The following is a 23,470-nucleotide window of genomic DNA, read 5'->3' on the forward strand; positions in this document are numbered from 1 at the left end:
ACATGGGTGCTCAAAGCATTTTAGTAGCTTGCAATGACAGAGTTAAGGAGAGACAAAGATTTAGGGAGGTCACCATGGAAATAAAATGGATGCTACTGCTACCCAAGGGGGGGGGGGAGAAAACAAGGCTTATTTTGAGATGCTGATTATTTTGTAATTGCTCTTATATGAACAAGAGATAAGGCCTCCCGCCCGTGAGCTCATTCACTGTAGCTTGAACAAAGCAACTTCCTGTGTCTGTGTTTGCGGGTGTGCCAAAGCAAGTACAGTGTCCTTTGTCGATCACTCTGTAACACTTGAATGTCTATAAAAGAATGGGGAGAGGCAAACACAGGATAATGGTTCTTCCCAGGTCTTCAGACTGATCTTTTTTTTCATCTGTGCCCACATTTTTTTTTTCTTTTCTGTCCCACCTAGGTATGACTTCATTGAGATTCGGGACGGGGACAGCGAGTCAGCTGACCTCCTGGGCAAACACTGTGGGAATATCGCCCCGCCCACCATCATCTCCTCGGGCTCCGTGTTATACATCAAGTTCACTTCCGACTACGCCCGGCAGGGGGCAGGTTTCTCGCTACGCTATGAGATCTTCAAAACAGGTTAGTGGGATCTTGAGGAGAGGCCAGAGATGGGGGTGTCTTAGGGAAGATGGAACATACCAGGGAGCCACGGTGGGTGGGTGGCATCAGAGTGAGGGCTTCAGTCGGTCATCTGGCCTGACTATGATGGCAGGTGAAGAGGCGTCTAAGGTGAACCTGTTAATGCCTCGATATGAAAAGGCAGGTCAGATGACTTCCATGATGAGGGCAGAGATGAAGTGTCAGCATAGGAGGAGGAGGGCGGAAGGAGGGCAGAATAAATGCAAGAACATCTCTCGGAAGAATTGGATTGTTGTGTGTTTTAAATCAAGCTGCTCCTCATGGCTGAACTTGGTTGAACTTCATCCCAGCTACTTCATGGTTTAATGTTGTCTTTATCTGGAATTACATGGGCCTGGAGGACATAATCTCTTCATTGTTTAGGGTTTCTAAAGATCTCACCATGACCCCCAGAATGGGGTCAAGTCATTGCTTTTAAATTAAATTATGACTCCTAGACATTCCCCTTGGCAATCCATTTTACCACCCCTATACACTGAGTTCCTATCTCCCATATGCCAAGGAATCAGACATCCTGAAAAGCTGCCCCGACAGGGCAGACGACATACAGTTCTTTGCAATGACTGCGGGGACCCCCATGCGTCTCATTAGATGCTCTGGGCCTTTATGGCAGCACTAACTGCTGAGGCTCAGAGGAGCGGTTCTCCTCTGAAGGTGCTGCGGCAGGCCCACACTTACGCTCTCCCAGAAATGTGTCGCCCTCTCTCATGTCAGCTCTCACTATGGCTAAGGAAGGAATGCCCTCAGTTCTCCCGGCCTTGCCCCACTCCTTGCCTCAGAAGATCTGGTCCCATCTTTGAGTGTTTTCTTTCTTTAGAAGCCCAAGTTGCATAACTCCTATGTGGAGTCTGATTCCAGGTGAGGTTGTCACACTGTCATTGAGAAACCCAAGTCTGGCACCCGTTAAGTTCAGTGTAAGGGGGAACTATTCATATGGAGGAGTTTTGGTGGTTTTTTGGTGTTTTTGGTTTGGTTTGGTTTGGTTTTGGTTTTTTCATTAAACAGTTCTTGGAAGGAAGTGGTGGCTTTTGAAAGCACTTTTTATATCCACTCTGTCTAAATATTTGCTGGACTTGTCCGTCTGCGAAGGTGGAATCAAATGAAGGGGTGTGGCCAGCCATCAGAGACAGGATAGGCTGAAGATGGCCCATCTGCCATGCATTTTCATGTTTCTGACCACGGTCAGGTCCCGGGAGCTGATCTGTGTGTCCTTGGCATCAGCATAGCTGGAGCCACAGCTCTTGGAGACCCAGCGCCAGGTGCAAACCAAAGCATGGACTCTGATGAGCGTCCCCTACTAGGAGTGTTATAGAAGGAAGGAATACAGCAGGCTCTCTTGTCCATGGCTTGAGGGAGAGCCAGGTAGCCAGACCCTCATCTTACAGATGCACCGTCCGTGCTACTGATGACATTAAAAGGAAAATGGTAGGATAAGTGAGCGTTTATGTGAAGGCACAAGTCGCCGTGTCACTGTTCTGGAAATGCAGCTGAAGACCTCTGTGACCTATCAGTCCCTAATACTGAGCCCCTTCACTCCACTCTACCAGTTCAAGCACAGAAGGGCATCAACTCGTGCGGGACCTTCCAGGGAGCTTGCCAGCGGAAGTCAGGACAAGCGTGAGCAAGGCCATTTAGCTTATCTCTGGTCTGGTAGCTCATATCTCCCAAAGCATGATGCCACCCCCCCACCCCACCCCCCCACCCCCCAGAAAGCCACAGAAAAGGAGAACATTCCCTCCATCCATTGCACCAATTTGAAAGGAGGCTGTTAAAAGATAAAACACACAAGAGGGTATTATGACTCAGCCGGCTGTTTCCATGACTTGTAGAAGTAGAATGTTTAATAAGGCAGCAAGTCTGTGAAGAGCCTAAAACAGAGGTGCCAGCCACGAGGGGTAGGTGGCTTGAGCCCACTCTAAGGACTGGGGTCACCCCTGGGTGATACTATAGTGAGTGACAGCCCTGCCACACAGCTGGGAGTGTGGTAAAGAAGGTGAAAGTCCAGGTGCCTCCTCAGGGGCCATCAGGCCCACCAGGAAGAGCAGCTAGTGGCATGGAAGTCGGTCCTATAATTATCAAACACAGGAATGCACAAGAGAGCAAAAGTCAAAACTGAGAAGTTTAGAAAAGTATATATTCTTCCAGGTAGGTGCCTTGTCTTATGTCCCTATTTCCATGGTTGCAGTCCTGGGAGAAAATACAGTTTACATCATCCACAGAACATGAAAGAAATGGGTGGACATACTGAAGAAATCCAAACAAACATAACTGTGCTTGCCAGTCAGATTTATAAAAGGAAGAGGGGAAACTGTAAACATAGATATGCAAACAGCCATACAGAAGGTTCTGGAAGTTTGCCTTTCTGCAAACTCTGCGACAGAGTTACACTGAGACACAGGCACCCACAAGACTGGGACAAACAGTGCATATGGCAAGAGTGGAAGGTCATGGCTTCCCTAAATGAAGGATAAATTATTGTATATTTCATCAGGCTGTCTTACCTGGAAAGGGGTAAGACAGAAAAAGTTGCAAGCCTAAACAACTTAAAATCACCAAATCTGGGACAGAATAAGGAAAGAATTTTTTTTTTAACAACTTGAAAAGTGATGTGGGAAATGCAACCTATAGGAAATGTTTGTTGTTTTTCTGATGTTCTTGTAGCAGAAATTCAAAATCCAGATTTCTCTCCTGTGTCCGTTACTCAGTGGCCTTTCTGAATGTAAAATTGTGGGGCTTGTTCATAGGTAAAGGAAACTTGCATACCCCCTACTCTGGGCCCCTTACAATAGTGGCCTGAATTCCCCGACTTGTGATCAAGTCAAGCTTGACTTCAGGTAGGCCATTGTGTTCCCATATCTTCTGTATGTGCAGGCTCCTCTTCAACAGAGATGTGGAGCAGGCACCCTGCATGCCAAAGTCCTTTGGGATGGAATCATTCACCAAAGTCCAAACCCCAACTTCAGTTTTGTGTTGCTATGTTGTTGTAGGAGACAGAGTCATACTCTGTAGCCCAAGATGTCCTAGAAGTCAATACATAGTTCAGGCTTGCCTGGAATTCACAGTAGTCCTCCTGCCTCGGTGTCCTAGCATTGCAGTGCTTAGATAACAGGTATGAGTTGCCACACTGGCTCAAACCTCCAACATAATCTTAACTGTGAATCGACATGAATATTTGTCATGTTTTTAAAAAGTGACGCACGCCTTTAAGCCCAGCACTAGGGAGGCAGAGGCCAGCTTGGTCTACAAAGCGAGTCCAGGACAGCCAAGATAACATAGAGAAACCTTGTCTCGGAAAAAACCAAAAAAATAAAATAAAATAAAAAATTTGTCCTTTTAACATGTTGCAGAAAAAGATTGTGGATTAGTCAGATTTATGCAAGATGCAATGTTTGTCTCCATTTCCAGGATCCCTTTTTTTTTTTTACCTCATCTGCCATTCTGATGCTTTGACCATAGTAGGGCTAGAGACAAATACATAAAGTTAAAAGACGCCTGACTTTTCTGTTGTCAAAGGATAAAACAAGGTCTTCTCACCTCTCTCAAAATAATCCAAAGAATGTATCCATTTCTAACCATGCATCAGACATGCGCTGTCTGTCAGCCTGTCTGTCTGTCTGTCTGTTTGTTTGTTGTTTGACCTTAAGTCTTTATAGTTGAAAAATCCCTTCCAGTTCCATGCCAGCCCTGGGGATTCTGAAACAGAATGGTTTAGAACCTCATTCTCCAGAGCCCATATTGTGTTCTAAGTGTCGGTTGCTGATACTCTTTCTTCCCCCATGGATGAGAAAGATCAAAGATTCTACCATAAATTCCCAACTCCCAAGGAGGAGTAGAGTCCTCTCACCTTCTAAAGGGGTGACAATGGAGGCAGCTCTAGGAGGGGACTCTCCAGGGGCCTCTGGTAACACTCAAGTCAGTCATGAATAGAGAGTTGATTTCCATCCAGCACTGTGTGAGGCTCCCTATGTGGCCCACGAAGAAGTCTGCATAGCAGCCTTAAACTCTAACCTTTTCAAAATTCTTCTTGGCCCCCTGAAGACCAGCCAGCTGGCCTGGCTGGCCCAAATTGCATCACGCTAGGCCACTGAGGAAGCTCTCAGGAGTTTGAGGCCTGATGGTAAACAAAGCTGAGGAAGGGAGGGGTGGCCACGCCAGCTCATCCCACCCAACCTAGTTGCCCACTGGGCCTTCCCACTGCTGCGGCTGCGGCTGCGGCTGCGGCTGCGGCTGCGGCTGCGGCTGCGGCTGCTGCTGTGCCGTTGGATGAAATGAAAAGCCTCTGAGATGTGGCCCCTAGAGTTCCAAGTAACCCAGGAAGGTTTGCTCCAGGTCCTCATTGTACCCACAACTACCCACAACCCCCAAGGTGTGGCAATGAAGGCAGAGAGAGGTATCAGATGGAGAAGTATAAGATTCTGGAACTTTCCTAAGCTGCCTGGGCTACAGAAAGTTACAAACCTACCTCAAATGCACACACACACACACACACACACACACACACACACACACACACACACACTTATTTGCATGGTACCTTTTCCAAGTCAGATATTTGCAGCTTTGCGGAACGTCATCATCAATAAAGAGAGTTGCAGAGGGCCCTGCTACAGGAGCCACAGATAAAGACATTGCTGCGGGCTAAGATCCGCATATCGACATCCCATAGTTATATTTTAGTGTGATCCCCAGAGAACACTTCCTGCCAGTAAACACCTGGTTTATTGAGTATTTCTGTGTTTTTGGAGGGTTTTTTCTCTTCATGCTTAGAGTGTCTATTATCCCCTTCATAAATCCTGCTTCCTTTTCTCATTTTAAAATCCAAATGTAGTGAATGAAATCTGTTGCAGTTGCCAATATTTACATCCCCATCATTAGCTTGTACCCATTCTTCTTCTCTGCGTAGGCACACCGCACCTCTATGCTTCCAGGCTCCATCCCTGCCTGTGCCCCGGAGGAACAGTTGCTGGGTTCTTCTAATATGACTCCACCTAGAGGCATCAGGAGATGCGGTGGCTGTAATCCTCTTAGTGCGGCTGCTGCTGCTGTCCAAGCTTGCAGCAGCAGGCTGCGAATGTGTGTCACGTTTCATCAGGACGCATCCCCAGAAAGCTAACCCAAGAGCTTAGAGGAGAAACAAGGCTGTCCCCACCACAAAGGCACCAGAAGCCTTCCAAATGTCAATACACTGATGCATTTTTCCAAACTCGCCTCCCCGAGCGGCCTTTAACATCCCCAACGCCCCGCTGTGATCCACCAGCTAAAAACCGCGATTGTTAATTGTCCCACCACTACAGAGTAGCCCGTTTTAATACAGTCAGGACTTGAATGGGGCTCGGGCTCCCCTTTGCCCCTCCCCTGAGGCACCTTGGATCTTGGAGGGAGAAGGGGCACTTAGCTGGCTAGGGCACAATAGAGGCTAGTGTTGAGGTCAGCAATAAATAAGGGATAACATTGTTTTCCCTGCTGGCAACCAGCAAGCCTTCCTTAAGGATTGAAATAACTTACATTCTGGAGTGAGCAGCTGAGTAATTGAGAATGAGGACTCTGTTCCTCTTTCAAGATCTCTCTCTCTCTCTCTGTCTCTCTCTCTGTCTCTCTCTCTCTCTCTGTCTCTCTCTCTCTCTCTCTCTCTCTCTCTCTCTCTCTCTCTGTCTCTCTCTCTCTCTCCTCTCTCTCTCTCTCTCTCTCTCTCTCTCTCTCTCTCTCTCTCTCTCTCTCTCTCTCTCTCTCTCTCACACACACACACACACACACACACACACACACACACACACACACCTCTCTACCTCTTATCCTCCAATTCCTCAATTGTCACTCTTATTCTGGTATCCAAATCCTCACCTCCCTAATTTCTATCCAAAAGGGAGGCTGTCTTGAGGGCTTGAAACATAGAGGGGACAGGCATATTGCTTCAAGGGCCACTCTAGCAGAAACAAAACCCTTGTGAGCAGCGCAAGTAGGGGCCGGTGGACTCAAACATTTAAATAACCCAAAGGCTGAGGCAGAGGAGGCAGCAAAGAAAGGCTGCTCCCCAATGCATTTATTCTGCTTCCCCCTCTCTCTCCTTCCCTCCCCCGCCCCACCCCGCTGGCACACAGGCTCTGAAGATTGTTCTAAGAACTTCACAAGCCCCAATGGGACCATTGAGTCTCCAGGGTTTCCAGAGAAGTATCCACACAATCTGGACTGCACCTTCACCATCCTGGCCAAACCCAGGATGGAGATCATCCTGCAGTTCCTGACCTTTGACCTGGAGCATGACCCTCTACAAGTGGGTGAAGGAGACTGCAAATATGACTGGCTGGACATCTGGGATGGCATTCCACATGGTGAGTGAATTCTTACACACAGCTCACGTTCTTCTTTTTGTAAAGGTCAGGGTCCTGGCTTAGGGAACAGTAGCACACAAAGTGGGCAGGTGAACCCAAGCTGGGTAATCTCCCACAGATATACCCAGAGGATGTCTCATCAACCTGATAGTTGAGATTAGCCATCAGAGATGACAAGACTGTAGGTGATGTTCCTTTCCATACCAAGTTATGAGAAGTGACTCTGTAGTCAAATGCTGTGACCCTATAGAAGGACTTAAAGTCAGACTGGCTGGACTTGCATCTCTCTTCTGTACAACTCTGGCAAGGTACCTAATCTCTCAGTGTCTTGGCTGTGAAATGTCCTATCATCGCTACTATCATGAATACTGTTATTTCATTACTATTAATATAGTCCTGGGTATTGAAAAGGCAGTCATTTACAGCCAGGAGGAGCTTGGGGAGATTAGGTGAAGGAACAGCACAGATCTTAGGTTTTGTCTTGGGAAAGGCATAAGACTTCGGCAAGCAAGTAGGGTTTGGGTCCCAGCTCTGTTATTTCCTAGGAATGTGAATAGGGTAGTGTCAACTGACTCTGAAACTCAATTTCTTCCTCTGTAGAGCAGGTACTGTAATGATACCTCTGGCCCATCTCTCTGGGATGGGAGAACAGAACAAAGCCAGCTCAGGGAAAGCACTTTTTAATGTTCTGGGGAAATATCAGCCATGAGGCACACCTTCAGTGTGTATGTCAAGTATCGGCAGTGAGGTTCGCAATTGTGGGAAGGGAAAAAGCATTGGAAGCCAATTTGAGATTTCCACTTCCTCTGTCTGCCCTTTGTCTCCTCTATCCAGTTGGGCCTCTGATTGGCAAGTACTGTGGGACCAAAACGCCCTCCAAACTCCGCTCATCCACGGGGATCCTCTCCCTGACCTTTCACACGGACATGGCAGTGGCCAAGGATGGCTTCTCCGCGCGTTACTACTTGGTCCACCAAGAGCCTCCTGAGAGTGAGTTGGCCATTTGGCATTTGGGAATCCCTGCCCTGTCTTCTTATTAGGGACATGAGTGGGTACAGGTGAAGGGCTGACCTCCTTGAAAACAGTAGACAGGAATACTGAAGGCTTCGTGGTGGCGTCTGAGTTCAAGGAAGGAGAGCCATGTCTTCTTTCCCTGCAAAGATGAATAGGAAAAGGACAAGGTCTATCTGGGTCCTCGTTTCCTTATTTAAAAAAAAACCAAACAAACAAATACGTTATTTCCAGAGAAAGTCGCAAGACTATCTGAGGGCTCCATTCCCTCATCCATGGATAGGAAAGTGCTGTTAGGATGGCGTCTTTGGTGCCTAACCTTTGTCAGGCCTGGATCAGTTCCTCCATCTCCAGACCTCAAAGGCCATTGTCACAAAACAGCCATATGTAACTCAGCATTTATGTTCTGTAGCTCTGGGTAGAGTTTCTCTAGCTAGACAAGGCAACCCCTTGACTTCCACCTGACACGTGCAAGAAATACAGTTTCGGAAGCTTCTACTGCGCACCAGGTACTGTGCATAGCGTTTGCTAAGTGCTGCTGTGGGCCCAGCTGTTGTGGAACCTGCCACTCAGGCCACTGGGCTCCCATCCTGAGGCCCATTTTCAAACCATCTGCTCCCAGCCCTGTGCCTCAAATGCACTGCCATGGCTGCTTAGAGACCCAAATGATTTCCTGAAGGAAAAAAACAAAACAAACAAAAACAAAAAAACAATAACAAAAAAGCACATTTAGATGATGCCAGCTGAGGGACTCCAGCCACTGCTCACCACCCATGTAACCACAGACACAGCAGCCTGCCTTGCCTGGAAATGAGTGAGTTCTGCTCGGAGTCCTTGCTTCTGTGTTTTTCATCTGAGTGCCTGAAAGGTTGCCGGAGGAACAGCGTAGCGAGCTATAGCTAGCTCAGTAAATGGCCAGTGCAGCCACAGAGCTGAAGAATACGTTTGGTACCTCAGAAAGGTAGCGGGTTTTTACCAAACATATACCTCCGCAAACACTGAACAATGTCCATAGCATCCAGGTGAAGGAAGGCAATTTTGCCGCTGATGGCATAAGAGCGGGGTCAGACACTCCTGGATCTCTTAGCCCAGACGGATGGTGCAGGGGAACACAACGGGGCGTGCGTGTGCTTAGAGACAGCTCCTAAAGCAGGTGTTTATACTTTGTAGTGTGTATCTTCTACGCCAGAAATCAGGAACCACTTGGGTGAAAGAGAAAAACATGCAAAAGTGCCTCCTGGGTGTGTGTTCATAAAGCAGGCTTCCCACGACGGCTCAGCCCACCCAGATTGTCATGTTCACCTGTATCCCATGGCTGGTGCATCTGGCACTTGAGAGCACCCATAGCCTGCAGCACTTGTGTTGTAGATGGTGTTTTTAATTTATAGGATGATTCTTATTTATCTATCGTCTAATTTCTTTTAGGTCCAATTTAGTTCCTTGAAGACCCAGAGGGGTTGTTAGCTGTGTGACTTCAGTATAGTTGTTTTTAAAATGTGAGCATATAATTAGATTCAAGATGAGGGAATGCCTGCAAGGACTTGTCTCTAGAAGGAAACAGTGTGTGTGTGTGGGGGGGGGGAGGTGTTGGGGCTGGGGCCGCAGTTTGAAGTGAAGATGCCCAACTCTGCCCTTGACCAATATCCACTCTCCAGACTTTCAGTGCAATGTCCCTCTGGGAATGGAGTCCGGCAGGATTGCCAATGAACAGATCAGTGCCTCATCCACCTTCTCTGATGGGAGGTGGACTCCTCAGCAGAGCCGGCTCCATGGCGACGACAATGGCTGGACACCCAACTTGGATTCCAACAAAGAGTATCTCCAGGTGTGTACTCAGATACTTGGGGGCGGGGTGAAGAATATGTGTGTTGATGGGACAGTAGTGTGGCCCCTCAGCTAGAGCCGACGGGGATGCTAAAGTAACAAATGGGATGGATGAGAATTGCATCCATCCATCCGTCCATCCAAACGAAAAGGTAGCATGCCATGCCAAGGTCTGTGCTGTGTGCTGGGATCAAGTGATGGGGAAGAGGACCACTTGCCCTCGCCCTTATGTGGATTAGTGGGCCTGAGGAGAGTTGATTGGCCAGGATACTGCTTGCCCTATCATCAGTATCAAAGGAGTGTTCTATAAATAGTTCCAGATCTTCCTCATTCTTGGCACAAGGATGCATCAGAGATGTGGGGAGAGCATTTTCCTGAAGGCAGGTTTGTTGGGCGCTAGCTGAATATGGCAACTTCTTCTGATCTTTGCTATCTGGAAGGAGCCTGCCAGGAAGGTTTTGCACATAGCTATCAGAGAACACATGGGAAAATGTCACTTAGGGGAACGAAACTCAAGTTACCCAGATGCTCGGCAGTGTCTTTTCGGACTATTGTTTGCTGTCTTCCTGGCCTAGTCTTGCAGCTCGTGTTGAGTAATCTTCCTGCACCGCACATGGATCCAGCTCTGATCCCCTGGGAGGAAGGAAACAGGGGGAGAACGAACTGCCAGTTTTATACTAGAGCAGCATCTGCTTTTATGACACACACAGACAGCCTTGTGACCCACTGACAAGCCTGTCCCAGCTCTGACGTGACATGGTGACCTCTGCTCTAAGACAGATACTGCTGTGCAGACAGCAAAGAAGGGAGAGAGAGAGACCACTTAGAAACTTCAGGAAGCCAAGAAGGCTCTAAGAACACAACTCTCAGGCCATTTGTCACTGTCTCTCCCCTCTGACTCTCTAAAAATCCTTTCATCTTGCAAAGCTTCTGGAAGGTTCTTTGTTCTTACAGTCTATTTACTGTACTCCTTATTTATGCCCCTTAATAGTCTGTTTTTCATTAATGCTATTTACCTTTTCTTGTACACAAGAAGTGATTGTGTGTTTCTTTTGAATGTTTCATAATGCCACGCACACGTTGAGTAGCCTACAAGTGCTTACTAAATTGACTTCCATCAGGCTGCATATACTAACGCATATAGAGACTGCCATTAAGAAAGACCATAGCAGGCAGAGGAGCAATATCCAGTAATTTTCAAATGGGTTTGGCATTGTCAGAGGGGAGGTGCCTCAAAGTGTTGGCCATCCTCCTTGAAGAGGGAAAGGTCAAGAGTTGGTGCATAAGCCTAATTACTTGGGCAGACACTGAATGCCCTTTGACCCTTTGGTGACCTGAGTGAATACAGACACAATGGAGGGAGGGAATAAAGGGTGAGAAGATGGCTATGGGTTGTCACTTCCAGAGCATTACAGTGGATTACATTGGCATAGAGTAGATTTTTGCCATTCAGTGTTCCTTTAGGATAGTTCTGCCTTCATGGTCTGAAGCAGACCATAGGTTATTCAGGGGGTCATAAGTCTAAGTATTCAGTAGTTAGGAGAAAGTGAATATTGTCCATTTAGATCTGCAAGTGGAAGGAAAAAAAATTTTTTTAAAAAACAACAAGTTCCATTTTTCAAGGAAAAAAATATCCATTCTGGTAAGAAGTCACTTAGCTGACTTTAACTGTTGACTTTAACATCAACAATCACATGATAGTTACAAGCACACACCCGGTTTGTGAGCTTAGCATGGCAGCTGTGTCCTTTTCAGAAAGGGCCAGATGGCATTGGGAGAGGTTGGTCCCCTTACTGTCTGACATCTCTTCCCAGGTGGACCTGCGCTTCCTAACTGTGCTCACAGCCATCGCGACACAGGGAGCCATTTCCAGGGAGACGCAGAGAGGTTACTATGTCAAGTCGTACAAGCTGGAGGTCAGCACCAATGGTGAAGATTGGATGGTCCATCGGCATGGCAAAAACCACAAGGTAAGTCAGCTTCCCCGAGAGTGAGTCTCAAAGAGCTTCAGCTTGACGCCACACTCAGGAAGAGCCATTGTGTAGTGAAGCTCATAGAAATGGTGAGGGCAAGGAGTGCACTGCCCTGAAGTTTTACTTTTTTATCTTAAAGTCATTGGAAAACTCCATTTCTCCAGTAGCCTGGCTGCTGTTGCTTTTTGCAAAGCTGACGGGGAGGAAGTGGGGGCGGGGAGGAACTTACAGAATGTTACTTGACTATAAATGAAAGAGAAAATGCCCACCCCATCCGTGCCTCCCCACGCCACGCAGGACTCATTGAGCATTTATGGCCGCCCGTGTCTCTTCCGCATGCTGGGAATGAAAGGACAGAAAACCCTAAGAGGGAGCCACAATGTACCCCCCCCAAAGAAGAACCAGAAAAGTAAATAATGAGGAAAAAGACCATTTGTCGGGGTTGGGATTCGAACTGGCAACCATGATTAGTGGGGAAGCACGGAATCCTCTCGGCTGGGACCGTCAGCTCCCAGACATATGGTCCACGTGGGTGATAGGAGGCTTTTGTTGTACACAGGGATGAGCGTCATGTGCAGCGTTCTGGGTCTGCAGCTGGCAATAAGCTGCATTTGGCATACACGGGGCTCTGTGGAAAAGGTCTGTCTTCACCTGAGTGGGAGCAGGAGGAGCCTCTGTAATGGGAGCATGGCTGAAGACTGTGGCTGACTCTCAGGTCAGGCAGGTGAAGGAGGCAGCCTGGGGATCCCAGAGACTGCTGACCCTCCTGTGGAAGAGAGTCAAGAGTACTGAAAAAAAAATAGGTCTGTTTCACCCCCTTTGCTACAGTCCCACCTGGTTGTGGTCTGCAGAGATATAAATTATCAAAATAAGGCACCCACGACCAAAGAGCATTTCCAAAGGGCATCTCTTTGGCCCCTGTCACCATCCCAAGGCAGCATGCTCTCTGACTACGTAGACATCTAGAATCTTTGGACCCAGAAAATTCTTCTCTTTAATGTTGGCAATCTTACTCAGGATATGTGCAGTTTTTTTTTAAGGAGTATTTTTTTTTTTAAATCAAAAATCGCCATAGTAACATGGCACCATTCATATGAAAGTATGGTTTCTAGAAATTACCAGCTATCTTTCTTACATACAAACGTACATTGCTTCGTGTGCCCAGTAAAGAAGGTGAAAATATTTAGCAATGGAAAGACACCCTCACCTTCACCTGTGAGCCAAGCTAGAGCTGCTCTCCCATCTCTACGCCATAGCTTGGAAAGGCCGGATACCAGTTTGAAGGAGGAACTGAGTCAGCACCGGCCAGGGGAAGTCCCAGACCCGAGTCCTCATCTCACCTCACTCCTTTTCCACCCACGTTTCTCTCTCCACCCACACTTTTCAATGTGAAAGTGCTAAAAAATCTGAGAGCTCAGCTAGCAGGTGAGGGCCAGCAGCCAGGTAGGAGCGGGTCCTAGGGAGAGGCACGAGGCTCCCCTGACCGTCTCCTTGTCCAGGTTCAGTGACTAAGCATTGCTGGCCAGAGGGATGCTGTAGCATAAGCTGATTTTAAAAGCACACAGATGGACCGTGATGCTATTTAAAACACCATTTGTAGGAAATCTGCTTTTGGAAATACCTTAGCACTGCACATTTTGATAGAATGCCGGCCTCCCGGCTTTAGCCCTGCTATTCAATTTTGCAGGGAAGATATTCCCGAGGAAGGAATTGAGCTTTCTAGTCGTCAGACTTATCCTTTTCAACGTTCCCATATTGAATATGCTATCATTGTCCTCTGCATATACTTCCCACCTTTGGCAGAATTTCTCTCCCCCAGTAGCCGATGGGAGGTCTTGATTTTGTTTTTGTGTTAAAGGATCAGTTTTGCCCACATAAAAGGAGATAGGACAGAGGAAACGCCTTCTCCCTTTCTATTAGAAATACATTCTCCTGGTACTTAAAATGAGGAAGGGAATGCAAAGTCTGGCAATTAGGCTTTGCCTTGGTCCCCAGCTCCCTCATCCATTGTGCATGTGGGGGGGGGGGGAGTGGCGGGGAGATTGAGGCCAAGAAGCCTTCTTCTCCTCCCCCTGCAAGGATGCTCTCTGCAACCTCTTCGTTAGCAGGTCTCCCCCCCCCCCCCCGCCCCCCGCCCCAGATAGCTGTGTTTAATGTGCAGCTCCCTGGGCTGCTGAGGTTGAACTAGGTGAGTGAACCATGCCAAATAGATTTGTCAAGTCTGCCGCAGCAGTTTGATTTGATGCCATGACAGGGAGGCAGGAGGGAGGAGGGGACTTGAGGGCAGTGAGGCTGTAGGGAGGAGCTCATCCACGCTGGTCCTGCCACCGAGTTTCTCTTTGTGGTTTCTGGATACTGGGCACAGGGCCAAGCTCTCTGGTGTTACGTGGTGGGCTTGAAAGCGAAATCGAGACAGCAAGACTTAAGGAAAAGGCAGAACCGAGAAAGAGGCTGCAGCTCTGCTGGGCTCAGGAGTGCAGAGAAAGAGCTGGAAAACACCCTCCCAGGGCACAGGAAGTAGACAGGGTGTTGTGACATTTGGGGCACAACTTTGGAAACTCAGTCTCAATTCCCTGATCACTGTCAACACCCATGCAGCATATCAAAGACCAGGGAATTGGAGAATGCAGAGAAAAACAAGATTAATGAGCACTGGAGGTGGTGTGGGGTGTCACTGCAATAGTCACCCAGGCTGGGCAAGGCCAGGTCTAAGCCTGTGAGTGGCTTTCTTCTTGCTACCAGGAGATGAGAAAGACTGAAGAACTCTTGTTGCAGCCACCCCAGTCAGTGAGCTGTCTCTTCATGCTCAACAGGTATTTTCAACAGAAAAATCTGACCCGTGTGGCTGGTAGTTCGTGGGCATCTTCCTGGCAAGATGCAGCCTGCTTACGCAAAGCACACGCACCACACAGGCCACCAGTCTTCACCCGGCTTCACATGCACACACAACATGGAACCCATGGTTTTCACATAGGCGGATCCTCCTTATGCGTATGTATGACACAACCACAAAGCAAAGAGAGCCCCTCCCCCCCCACCCCCGCCGCCCCGCCCCCATTTGAGCCCAAACTCAACTCCTGCGCTCCCCCTCTGATTATACAAATTATTTCACAAACCGTCCCTGCAGAAACGGCTGCCTTTGGTTTTGCCAGCTGCGTGAGCAGCATCCCAGACACAGGCGTGGAGTTGTCAAAACAGTGAGAGGAAGTTTCATATGTGCGTGTGCACCTGTGTATGATTACAGGTGTGGCGACGCACGTACACACCGAGACCTGTGTGCTTGGAGAACAATGGCACCAGCTTAACGGGTCGCAGTCCTTCCTTCCTCCCTCTGAGGCTCTGATCCCATAAGTCAGCAGTGAAGGGACAATCTACGCCTGAGGAATGGAGTCATGACTGTTGTTGGGACAGTGGGGCAAAGACCATTGCCACCTCTAGTTGCCCTTTATTTTGCCAGTGTAGGCAGCTCTCTTGTTGATATAATTTTGGTTACCTTCCCCTTATTTATGGTGTTGCTAGGCAGGTCTCTTCTATTTGGAAAAAAAAATCAACACAGAAGACAAATGGTCTAAAACCCCAATGGCCAAGCTGAGGAGAGAAAGCATAAAGTAAAATCAGCCTGGGGCCTGTGACTCTGCAGAGTTACCCAACGATAAATGGCAGGCAAGAACCAAGCTCACATTAGTGTAAGGACGTGTGCTAAGAGGTTCCACAAACCCTCGGGCACCAACTTAGTGGCTTCAGCATTCCATGATGTTTCACAGGTGGGATTGCACCTCTCAGAGTCTAAGCAAGTTGCCCTAGGGACAGGGAGGGATCTTGGAGTTGGCAGGAGAGTCTCCTGGCCACCAGACTTAGACAGTGAAGCAGATGCTCTCGCTCTCGACCCTGCCATCCATCCTTGGGGAAACTGGTTCCTGGCAGCTGTGAGGCTGAGAGGCCTGCTTAGCCTGGAGTCCCTGTTTACTAAGGGAGTCTAAAAGAGAGTGGTGTGGTTCAGGAGTCAATGCCAAGCACTGTGTGGGGAATTCGGGCTCCATCACAGGCTCCTGAAGATGGAGAGTTGAAAGAAGCTGCTATTTATTTGGTTTGGCTGCGTCCCTTCAAAACAAGTGCCCCTGCTTCCAAACTCCTTTGCCCTGTATTTATTTATTTATTTTTAATTAAAACAAATCATTTTGTAAATCGGAGACTTGGAAGGAAAGAATAGCGTTAGGAAGCCCTACCCCCAAGCCCCGTGGCCCTGCATTGGAAGAGCAGGACCTCTGCTGCAGGTCTCTGGAGACAGTGGGCCGCCATGTGGCCTTGGATATTCCCTTCCAGGGCTCTGGCTTGGTGTTCCCAGCCACGCTGAAGCGATGCAGCAGCCATCAGCAGAGCACCTGGCCATCTGCAGAGGGAGGATGCTCCTCAGATGTAATCAGTGGGCTAGAACACAGAGCTCCCCGTGAGCAGAGAAGCAAGTTGTCAATTTAAAAAGTAGCGCATTCCTGAGGGATGTGTATATCTGCCTCTTTAAAAACACAGGTCTGGAAGGGACTGAGAGAAATCACCCAGCCCTTCACTTTGTGCTGTCTGAGATAAATGTCCCCTCTTAAGTTCAAGCTTCATTCTTTATCGGGGATGTAATTATTCCTCCGATTAATTATTTGAATATTAAAGAAAAATATTTTTGTGAATTATTGACTTGTCCTTATTATTTTTGTGGTCTGTCTTTTCATTGTTGGTAGTGGTGTATAAAGATGAGAACATCAAAAAAAATGATGAGAACGTGACTCAGCTTGCCTCAGGCTAGGGTATCAGTCTTCAGATGCTGTGGATACAATTGTATGATCTAAACATGGTTATATGCACTCTGAAGAGGGCAGCTGCCCTTTCCAAGTTCAAGTCTCCCAGTTTGTGTGCCCCCCCCCTCCATTATGGCTGAGAGGAGGCTAGTGTGCAGGATAATTCAGTTTGTCCCTTATCCATTTGTCATGGGATGAGCTCAGACCTTTAGCCTCTCCACTTAGGATGCTCAAGGGAAAATTTCATTATACATGCGCTTGGACCATCCTCTGTCAGGCTCCTGTCCCTTCACCCGGGTCCCTTGGGTGCTGAACTATCTCAGAGCTGAGGCCAGCCTCCCTGGCGCTGCCAACCTTGATGCTGGATTCTCTGTGCTCCTAGGCCAAGGCTGTGCACAGAGATTCTGGGAAAGAAAAGGAAACAAAGGCCTGGTGTGACTGGGCTTTGGGACTCTCGTTCTTTGGCCATTTCCAGGGAATCTAGAACAGCATGGAGAGAAAGCCTTCTCGTCTGATGGCTTCGTTGCTCCCTGTTCCCTGCTCTGTGGTTGTAGACTGGTCCTGGAAAAGGACCAGTGCATAGTAGGGTGCTGTTTGAATTCAGTCCCAGTGTTTGATTTGGTTTATTTTTCTTTGGTTTGGTTGTTTGTGATTCTCTTCTGCTGACTTGGGAAACTGCCTTGAAAGAAAGAAAGAAAGAAAGAAAGAAAGAAAGAAAGAAAGAAAGAAAGAGAGAGAGAGAAAGTCCAGAGATATCAGTGTGAGGAAGCTCTCAGAAGTAAAGGCCTCTCATGCCTCATGATGCGTGTGCGTTCGTCTCTCCCTGCATCTTTTTTTTTTAAGATTTATTTATTTATTTATTTATTTATTTATTTATTGTGTATGCAGTGTTTTACCTGCATGTACACCTGCAGACCAGAAGATCTCATTATAGATGGTTGTGACCCTACCATGTGGTTGCTGGGAATTGAACTCAGGACCTTTGGAAGAGCAGCCAGTGCTTTCAGCCTCTGAGCCATCTCTCTGGCCATCTCCCTGCATCTTTCATAAACGGTGGTGTATATGATTCCTTTCCAAGCCTGTTCCTCAAGCTGCTCCTCTAGCCTGAGTCCCCAAGTGTCCTCCTCTCCTCTCCTGTCCTCTCCTCTCTTCCCTGATGCTTTCCTGTCTCAAATCCTGAAACCCTAATCCTGTTTGTAGGCTATGTTCCCGGGCTCAGTGTCTCCATGGGAGTAACATAATCCTGCATTAAATGTAGAGGCCCCACAAGGCACACACAGATGGGGATGTGCACAACCCGCCCACCTCCACCCACCCCCCCAGAAAGAAGCAGGCTGATGACAAAAACAGCCCTACAGTATGGGAGGAGGAGAGCAGAGGTCATCACAGTCACAAACGAGCACGTGGTTATTAAAGAGCTCCTTCATTCCTCCCCTCCCCCTCCCTTAGATGGAATGATAGACACAGAGACAGATACACACATAGATAGATTATAGATTTTTAGATAGATAGATAGATAGATAGATAGATAGATAGATAGATGTCTACACACACACACACACACACACACACACACACACACACACACACACACACGAACACATCCGTTTGGACTGCATCTGGCTACGCTCCCGCGCTTGCTTTACTTTTTTTTTTTTTTTTTTTTTTTTTTTTTTGTTACAGCAAGGAGAAGTTTTAAGGGAGAGAAATGCCAAGACTATGATTTACAAACAGGAGAGGAAACAACAAAGCCCGTTACCTTAACATCACTTTCCCCTAGTGCCACGGCCCCTCCCTCCACCTTGCCTGTTTGGTACAGCAAATTAATTAAATGGTACAGCCCTTCATTGATTAGTCATTTATTTTTATGGGCAGATGCGATGGCTGGTTTAGGAAGAAAATGTGAGGCAGCAGAGCAAGAGAGGGAGGAAGGCCCTTGGTCCCACAGCAGGACAAGTTGCTGCATTTCCTCAAGTGACCATGGCTTCCCAGTTTCCCCCACTCTCCTTTTCTGCCTGCTCTGCTCTCCTCAAGTACCTGCATCAAAGACATTGAGAAGGGGAGCTTTGGATGCCAGGAAACATTTACTAATGGGGAGAGATTTCCTCTTCTGATTTTTGAGACAGGGTTTCTCTGTGTAGCCTTGGCTGTCCTGGACTCACTTTGTAGACCAGGCTGGCCTCGAACTCACAGGGAGAAGTAATTTTAAAGAAAGAAATTCTCTGCATAAGTTCTACCTCAGGGTTCTAGCATAGAAACATCTTTGAGAATGGTTTCTGCTGCAGTCCCTGAAGGTGAGAGAGGTCAGCTGGCGAGAGCCACACTGAAGTAAACAGTAGGTCCAGCCATATGGAGGTCTTGTCACAGAGGACACCACACTCCTGTGAAAAGCGGCTTGCCCACTGAAGGGCCTTCCACGCTTAGGAAGTTTGCCCAGCTATTAGGCCTAAATGCTGCCTCTCCTCTCAAGAGCTCCACAGCTTTTCCAGAATTTTCTCTTTTGTCCTTGAAGCAGGCACAGTGACCTATAGCATCTATATCATCTCAGGCATATGGGTGCAACAGCAGAGGTAAACAGTGCATAGGACAGGATTTTGGGGGGTTTGTTGTTGTTATTTGTTTGTTGTTTGTTTGTTTGTTTGTTTTAAGACAGGGTTTCTCTATGTATCCTTGGCTGTCCTGGAACTCTCCCTATAGACCAGGCTGACCCCAAACTCACAGAGAGCTAGCTGCCTGCCTCTGCCTCCCTGAGTGCTGGGATTGCAGGCCTGTAAGCAGCACGTCTCCCTTCCAGGAGTCTGGAAGTGTGTACCCATTCTTAGCATTGCCAAAGGTCCTGCCTGTGCTTTAAAAAAGAAGGCCAGCAAAGGTGAGGTGGCCAAGACTAGAGATGAATAAGAAACAGGGAAAAGAGGAACCTAAAAATTATCAGCGATCCTGTGTTGCTAGATGGATGGTATTTTTTAATATGAAAGAAGTGATTTTTTTCTCCTGTGTTATATTATATAGTCCGTAAAATCTAAGCCTGGGGGTCATGGTCCCAGTGAATATGTATGGACTGTCTTTTCCTCGGGGTGTCAGATAACAACCAAACCGAGGCGCTGGATAGCAGCCGATTTGCTTCTCAGGTGCTTCGCCCTCCCCCAGAGGTGCAGATCAGAACTCTATTCCGTGCAGCTGTGTTTCAGCTTCTGTTCCGCTGAAAAATAAGGCAAAGGCCTGAAGAATCAAGCAGAAAATGTTGGATTATGTTCAGAACTCAGGGAGGCGCCAAATGGACTACCAAGCTACTTTGTACCCTGAGCTGGTTCTTGGACTTGGTTTACACAGATGCACTTGAAGACAGCTCTTTGTTCAACATAGCTTCTTAAAGAACAGGATACATGTACGCATCAAACCAATGACCACCGTAGGGCTGGGGTCAACTTGAACGCACTCCTGGTCCTCCTTTGGGTAGTAAAGTAGCTATAGTACTCTTCCTTTTCAGATGAATAAAATAAATATCCTCTTCCAATTCTAGCTCTTTAAGCAGTTGTTAAAATTCCATCATGCGCTTCGATGTTCCTATCTGAGTATAAGATATATATATATGAGCGATCTATTGATTTTTCCCACCATTTCTAACACCTCACTGTCAAGGTTTAGTGTGACCACGGGCAGGGACGAGGAGTGAATTGAACTTGAACTCTCCCAAGTGTCCAAAGGCCCATTCATGACATGTGACTTGGTTCCTACTGCAACATTTAGCCTGGGTATTGTTCAGGCACAGGAGAAGGTCATCAGGGCTGGAAGGTTCTAGTAACTACCTGCAAGCTTCTAGTGGCTTTATCTTCCTGAAGGAGAAATTAACGTATCTAAGGTTTATTGATCTGCCTGTAGTGATTTAGTGAGTCGGCAGAGAATAGGGAATAAAACCAATTTCCTGGCATCGTCTCCCAGGCATACCACTCCTTACCTTGTGATGCCTAGACTGGAAGCCAAGAATCCATCTTAGGGAATTTGATCAGAAAAACGTATGACGGGTGATTCTAAAACCACAGAAGCATTGAGAAAGTCATAAAGATGTATAATATATGATAGCATTTACCAGCTATAAATAGGGTAGATGCAGGGAGAAAAATAGAGACCCTGTAAATCTATTGGGTCAGGAGAAATAGGAACTGCTTAATATTTCATTAAAAATGGATTTTCATAAATTGTACTTTGATATCTTTGGGCCAAAAGCAGTACATAAGGAGTAAGGCGTTGTTATTCATTGCTCTCGGTTATTAATAATTTGAACTGTTATTGAACCCAGGACATCAACAAGGTATATCGTGCCTGTGAATGGAGCACTCACCATGTGTTCTGGGCACTGTCTGAAGTGAATTAAATATCCATAGCAATGGCCCACAAAAGCACTTAGGTCGTAAGGACAATGGGTCACTCAGGTGCCCTTGTACAAAGTGGATGTTCTTAGAGGAATTCAAACCATAAAGATTCTTGTGGACAAAGGCTTAGAGTCCGCTGGCCAGAGAGGGCCCTCACTTAACAGTGAAGGACACTGTGGCCCAGGGAGAGACAGAGATATTTGCCAACCTTACAAGCTAATTAGCACCAGAGCCTGGCTCCAGGCTCCTGATTAAGTGGCAGGGTTTGTTTTGTTCTCACTGCCACACTCAGAGGGCTAACCATGCAGAAAAAAAAATTTTTTTTTTCAGAAAGATGATGCTTCTTCTGCAGAGATCTGGATGCAGGGTGGACAGGGGTACAAGGTCAAAAGCCAAAAAGGAAGCAGTGAGGAACTAAGCTTGGCAATGTGAAGATGAATTTGAACCCAAGCTCAAAAGAGACATTGTTTGCTTCCAGAGACTGGTGAGCAACGAGCAAAATCAAGCAGCAGAATAGAATTCCATGGGAGACACACAGATCAATCATCTGCCTGATGGAAGCTACTGGAGGCGGAGTTTGAGGGGCTTCATCCAAAGCTCATGGTCACACGTATTCATGGGAAGACCAACCTCTCTCTGGAGGGTGCATTTGAGTGTGTGCACCACACGGCTCACATGTTACACATTAATGATTACCCTGCTCACCCCCAAGGATACTCTAGCTATGCAACCATTTATTTAAAAAGGGAGCCTCGAGAGTCAGGCACAGTGGTATGTGCCTGTAATCCCAGCACTGAAGAAACTAAGATAAAAGGATCCCCAAGTTCAAAATCAGGCTACATCATGAATTCCAGGACAACTTAGGCTACAAAATGAGACCCTGTACCAGAAAGGGCAGAGGGAGGAGGAGGAGGAGGAGAAGGAAAGAAAGAGTTTCCTGGAATTATCTGCCAAGGCTGAGAAATGAAGGGGGTCAGAGAAGATAAAATTGGATATTAAAAACACATAAAACATGCTGTGTTTCTAAATGGTACCAGCATGGTATGTGTGTGCGCGCGCTGTGGATCAGCAGCTGTGCGCAAGTTCAAATCCTTTCAGCTCTCCAATTATGTGTTTATGTGCCAACTAAAGCTGCCTCCGATAGGAACTGCTCAGTGTCTCCTGATGAAGGCCACACACAGTCACCGTCACCATCCACAGGGAACATCCAGTGGTGGCGGCCCCCACTGCTCACAGCACCCATCCGAAATCAGCCAAGTGTTTCGTTTGCTGCTCCCTTGCCAAAACAAAACAAACAAAAAGTCACTGTTGCTTGCTAAACTCTAGAAAAACTGATGGATCTCATTTACTTGGTTTCAGATCCTCCAGCCCTTTCCTCACTGCTGTAGAATTGTTGTCAGCACGAAGGAAGCAAGAGATGGGAATGGCAAGGTTAGGTCTTTCTGGAACCCTGTTCTCCACTCAGAGATTAGGGTCTTAAAGGGCCAGGCAGTTTTCCTCACAGGTCTTCTGCCAGGTGCTGGCTCTGCCATGTCTTCTTCCAGGTTCTTCCTCTTCCTTGGCTAACCTGGTCTCCTCACTCCCTGTCTGAAGTCACTGTAGAGGCAGCGCCGGCAGGATCAAGTCCCAGCAGGAGGAGTGGTCCTTCTCCCTGCTGTCAGAGACGCTACAGAAAGGGACACCAATTGCCTCAGGATGCAGCACGCACGACAGGCCAGCTAGCTAAGGAGAAGAGGGAATAGCGAGCAGGGTGGTCGAGTAGGCTTCTCTCAGATTTGGTGGCTTTCATCTTGTGGTTTAAGCACAGTGGACTGGTGACATCCCTTTCTTTCCTTCGTTCCTTCGTTCCTTCCTTCCTTCCTGTATGGAGCAAGCTGCTTACCCACTTCATTTAGTTATGGAAGGGAAGGTGTGAAGCCTCCTGCCCTTTACTCCTATTGTCTGTGGGGTGTTCTTAACTGCTGTCTGTGAGCCTTAGCAAATAGAAAATATGGCGGGGGAGGGAGGAGGTTCAGGGTTGCCAAGTAGTAAGGTTTGCAGTTTACAGAGAAGAAAAGCCTGCATTGTTGACTGCCTGGAAGCTTATGCGATACTCCGCTGTTCCTAAAAACCATTCTATAGTGGGATTGTAAACTCATTGTGAGATCATGCCACTGGTCTGTGACTTTACAAGCTACAACGGGATAGTTGACCATAGTAGCCACCAGCCAGAATGCTGAGATAAGAGTTAGGAGCTTTCTCTCTCTCTCTCTCTCTCTCTCTCTCTCTCTCTCTCTCTCTCTCTCTCTCTCTCTCTCTCCTTTCACTGAGTGTGCCCCCCCTTTCTCTCTCCTTCTTCCATCCCCCCCCCCCACATGGTAGCTGAGAGCCGATGCCGATAAACCTGCATTTATATACAGTTAAGTATATAAGTTAAGGAAGGAAACCACAGGCTTGAACGTCATGGACCACAACGGCTCTTTGAGCTTCAGTTCCCTCATCAGTAAAGGATGGTGAGTGTGGTACTCAGCTGCTGTG

The 23,470-nt window shown here is 47.5% G+C and overlaps 1 protein-coding gene across 6 annotated transcripts in view; it reads left to right on the forward strand.

The window, feature by feature from the left end:
* The window catches only part of NRP2 (neuropilin 2), a 118,303-nt gene that overhangs the window by 35,318 nt on the left and 59,515 nt on the right, over positions 1-23,470 (forward strand). For all 6 annotated transcript variants that reach the window (XM_084778920.1, XM_084778924.1, XM_084778922.1 and 3 more), the window contains exons 3-7: positions 418-599; positions 6,758-6,988; positions 7,823-7,978; positions 9,655-9,824; positions 11,638-11,793. In XM_084778920.1, the coding sequence (XP_084635046.1) occupies positions 418-599; positions 6,758-6,988; positions 7,823-7,978; positions 9,655-9,824; positions 11,638-11,793 (895 nt within the window). The remainder of the gene's footprint in view (positions 1-417; positions 600-6,757; positions 6,989-7,822; positions 7,979-9,654; positions 9,825-11,637; positions 11,794-23,470) is intronic.

The sequence above is a fragment of the Acomys minous genome (assembly GCF_964271855.1).
Source record: "Acomys minous genome assembly, chromosome: 4".
Lineage (NCBI taxonomy): Eukaryota > Metazoa > Chordata > Mammalia > Rodentia > Muridae > Acomys > Acomys minous.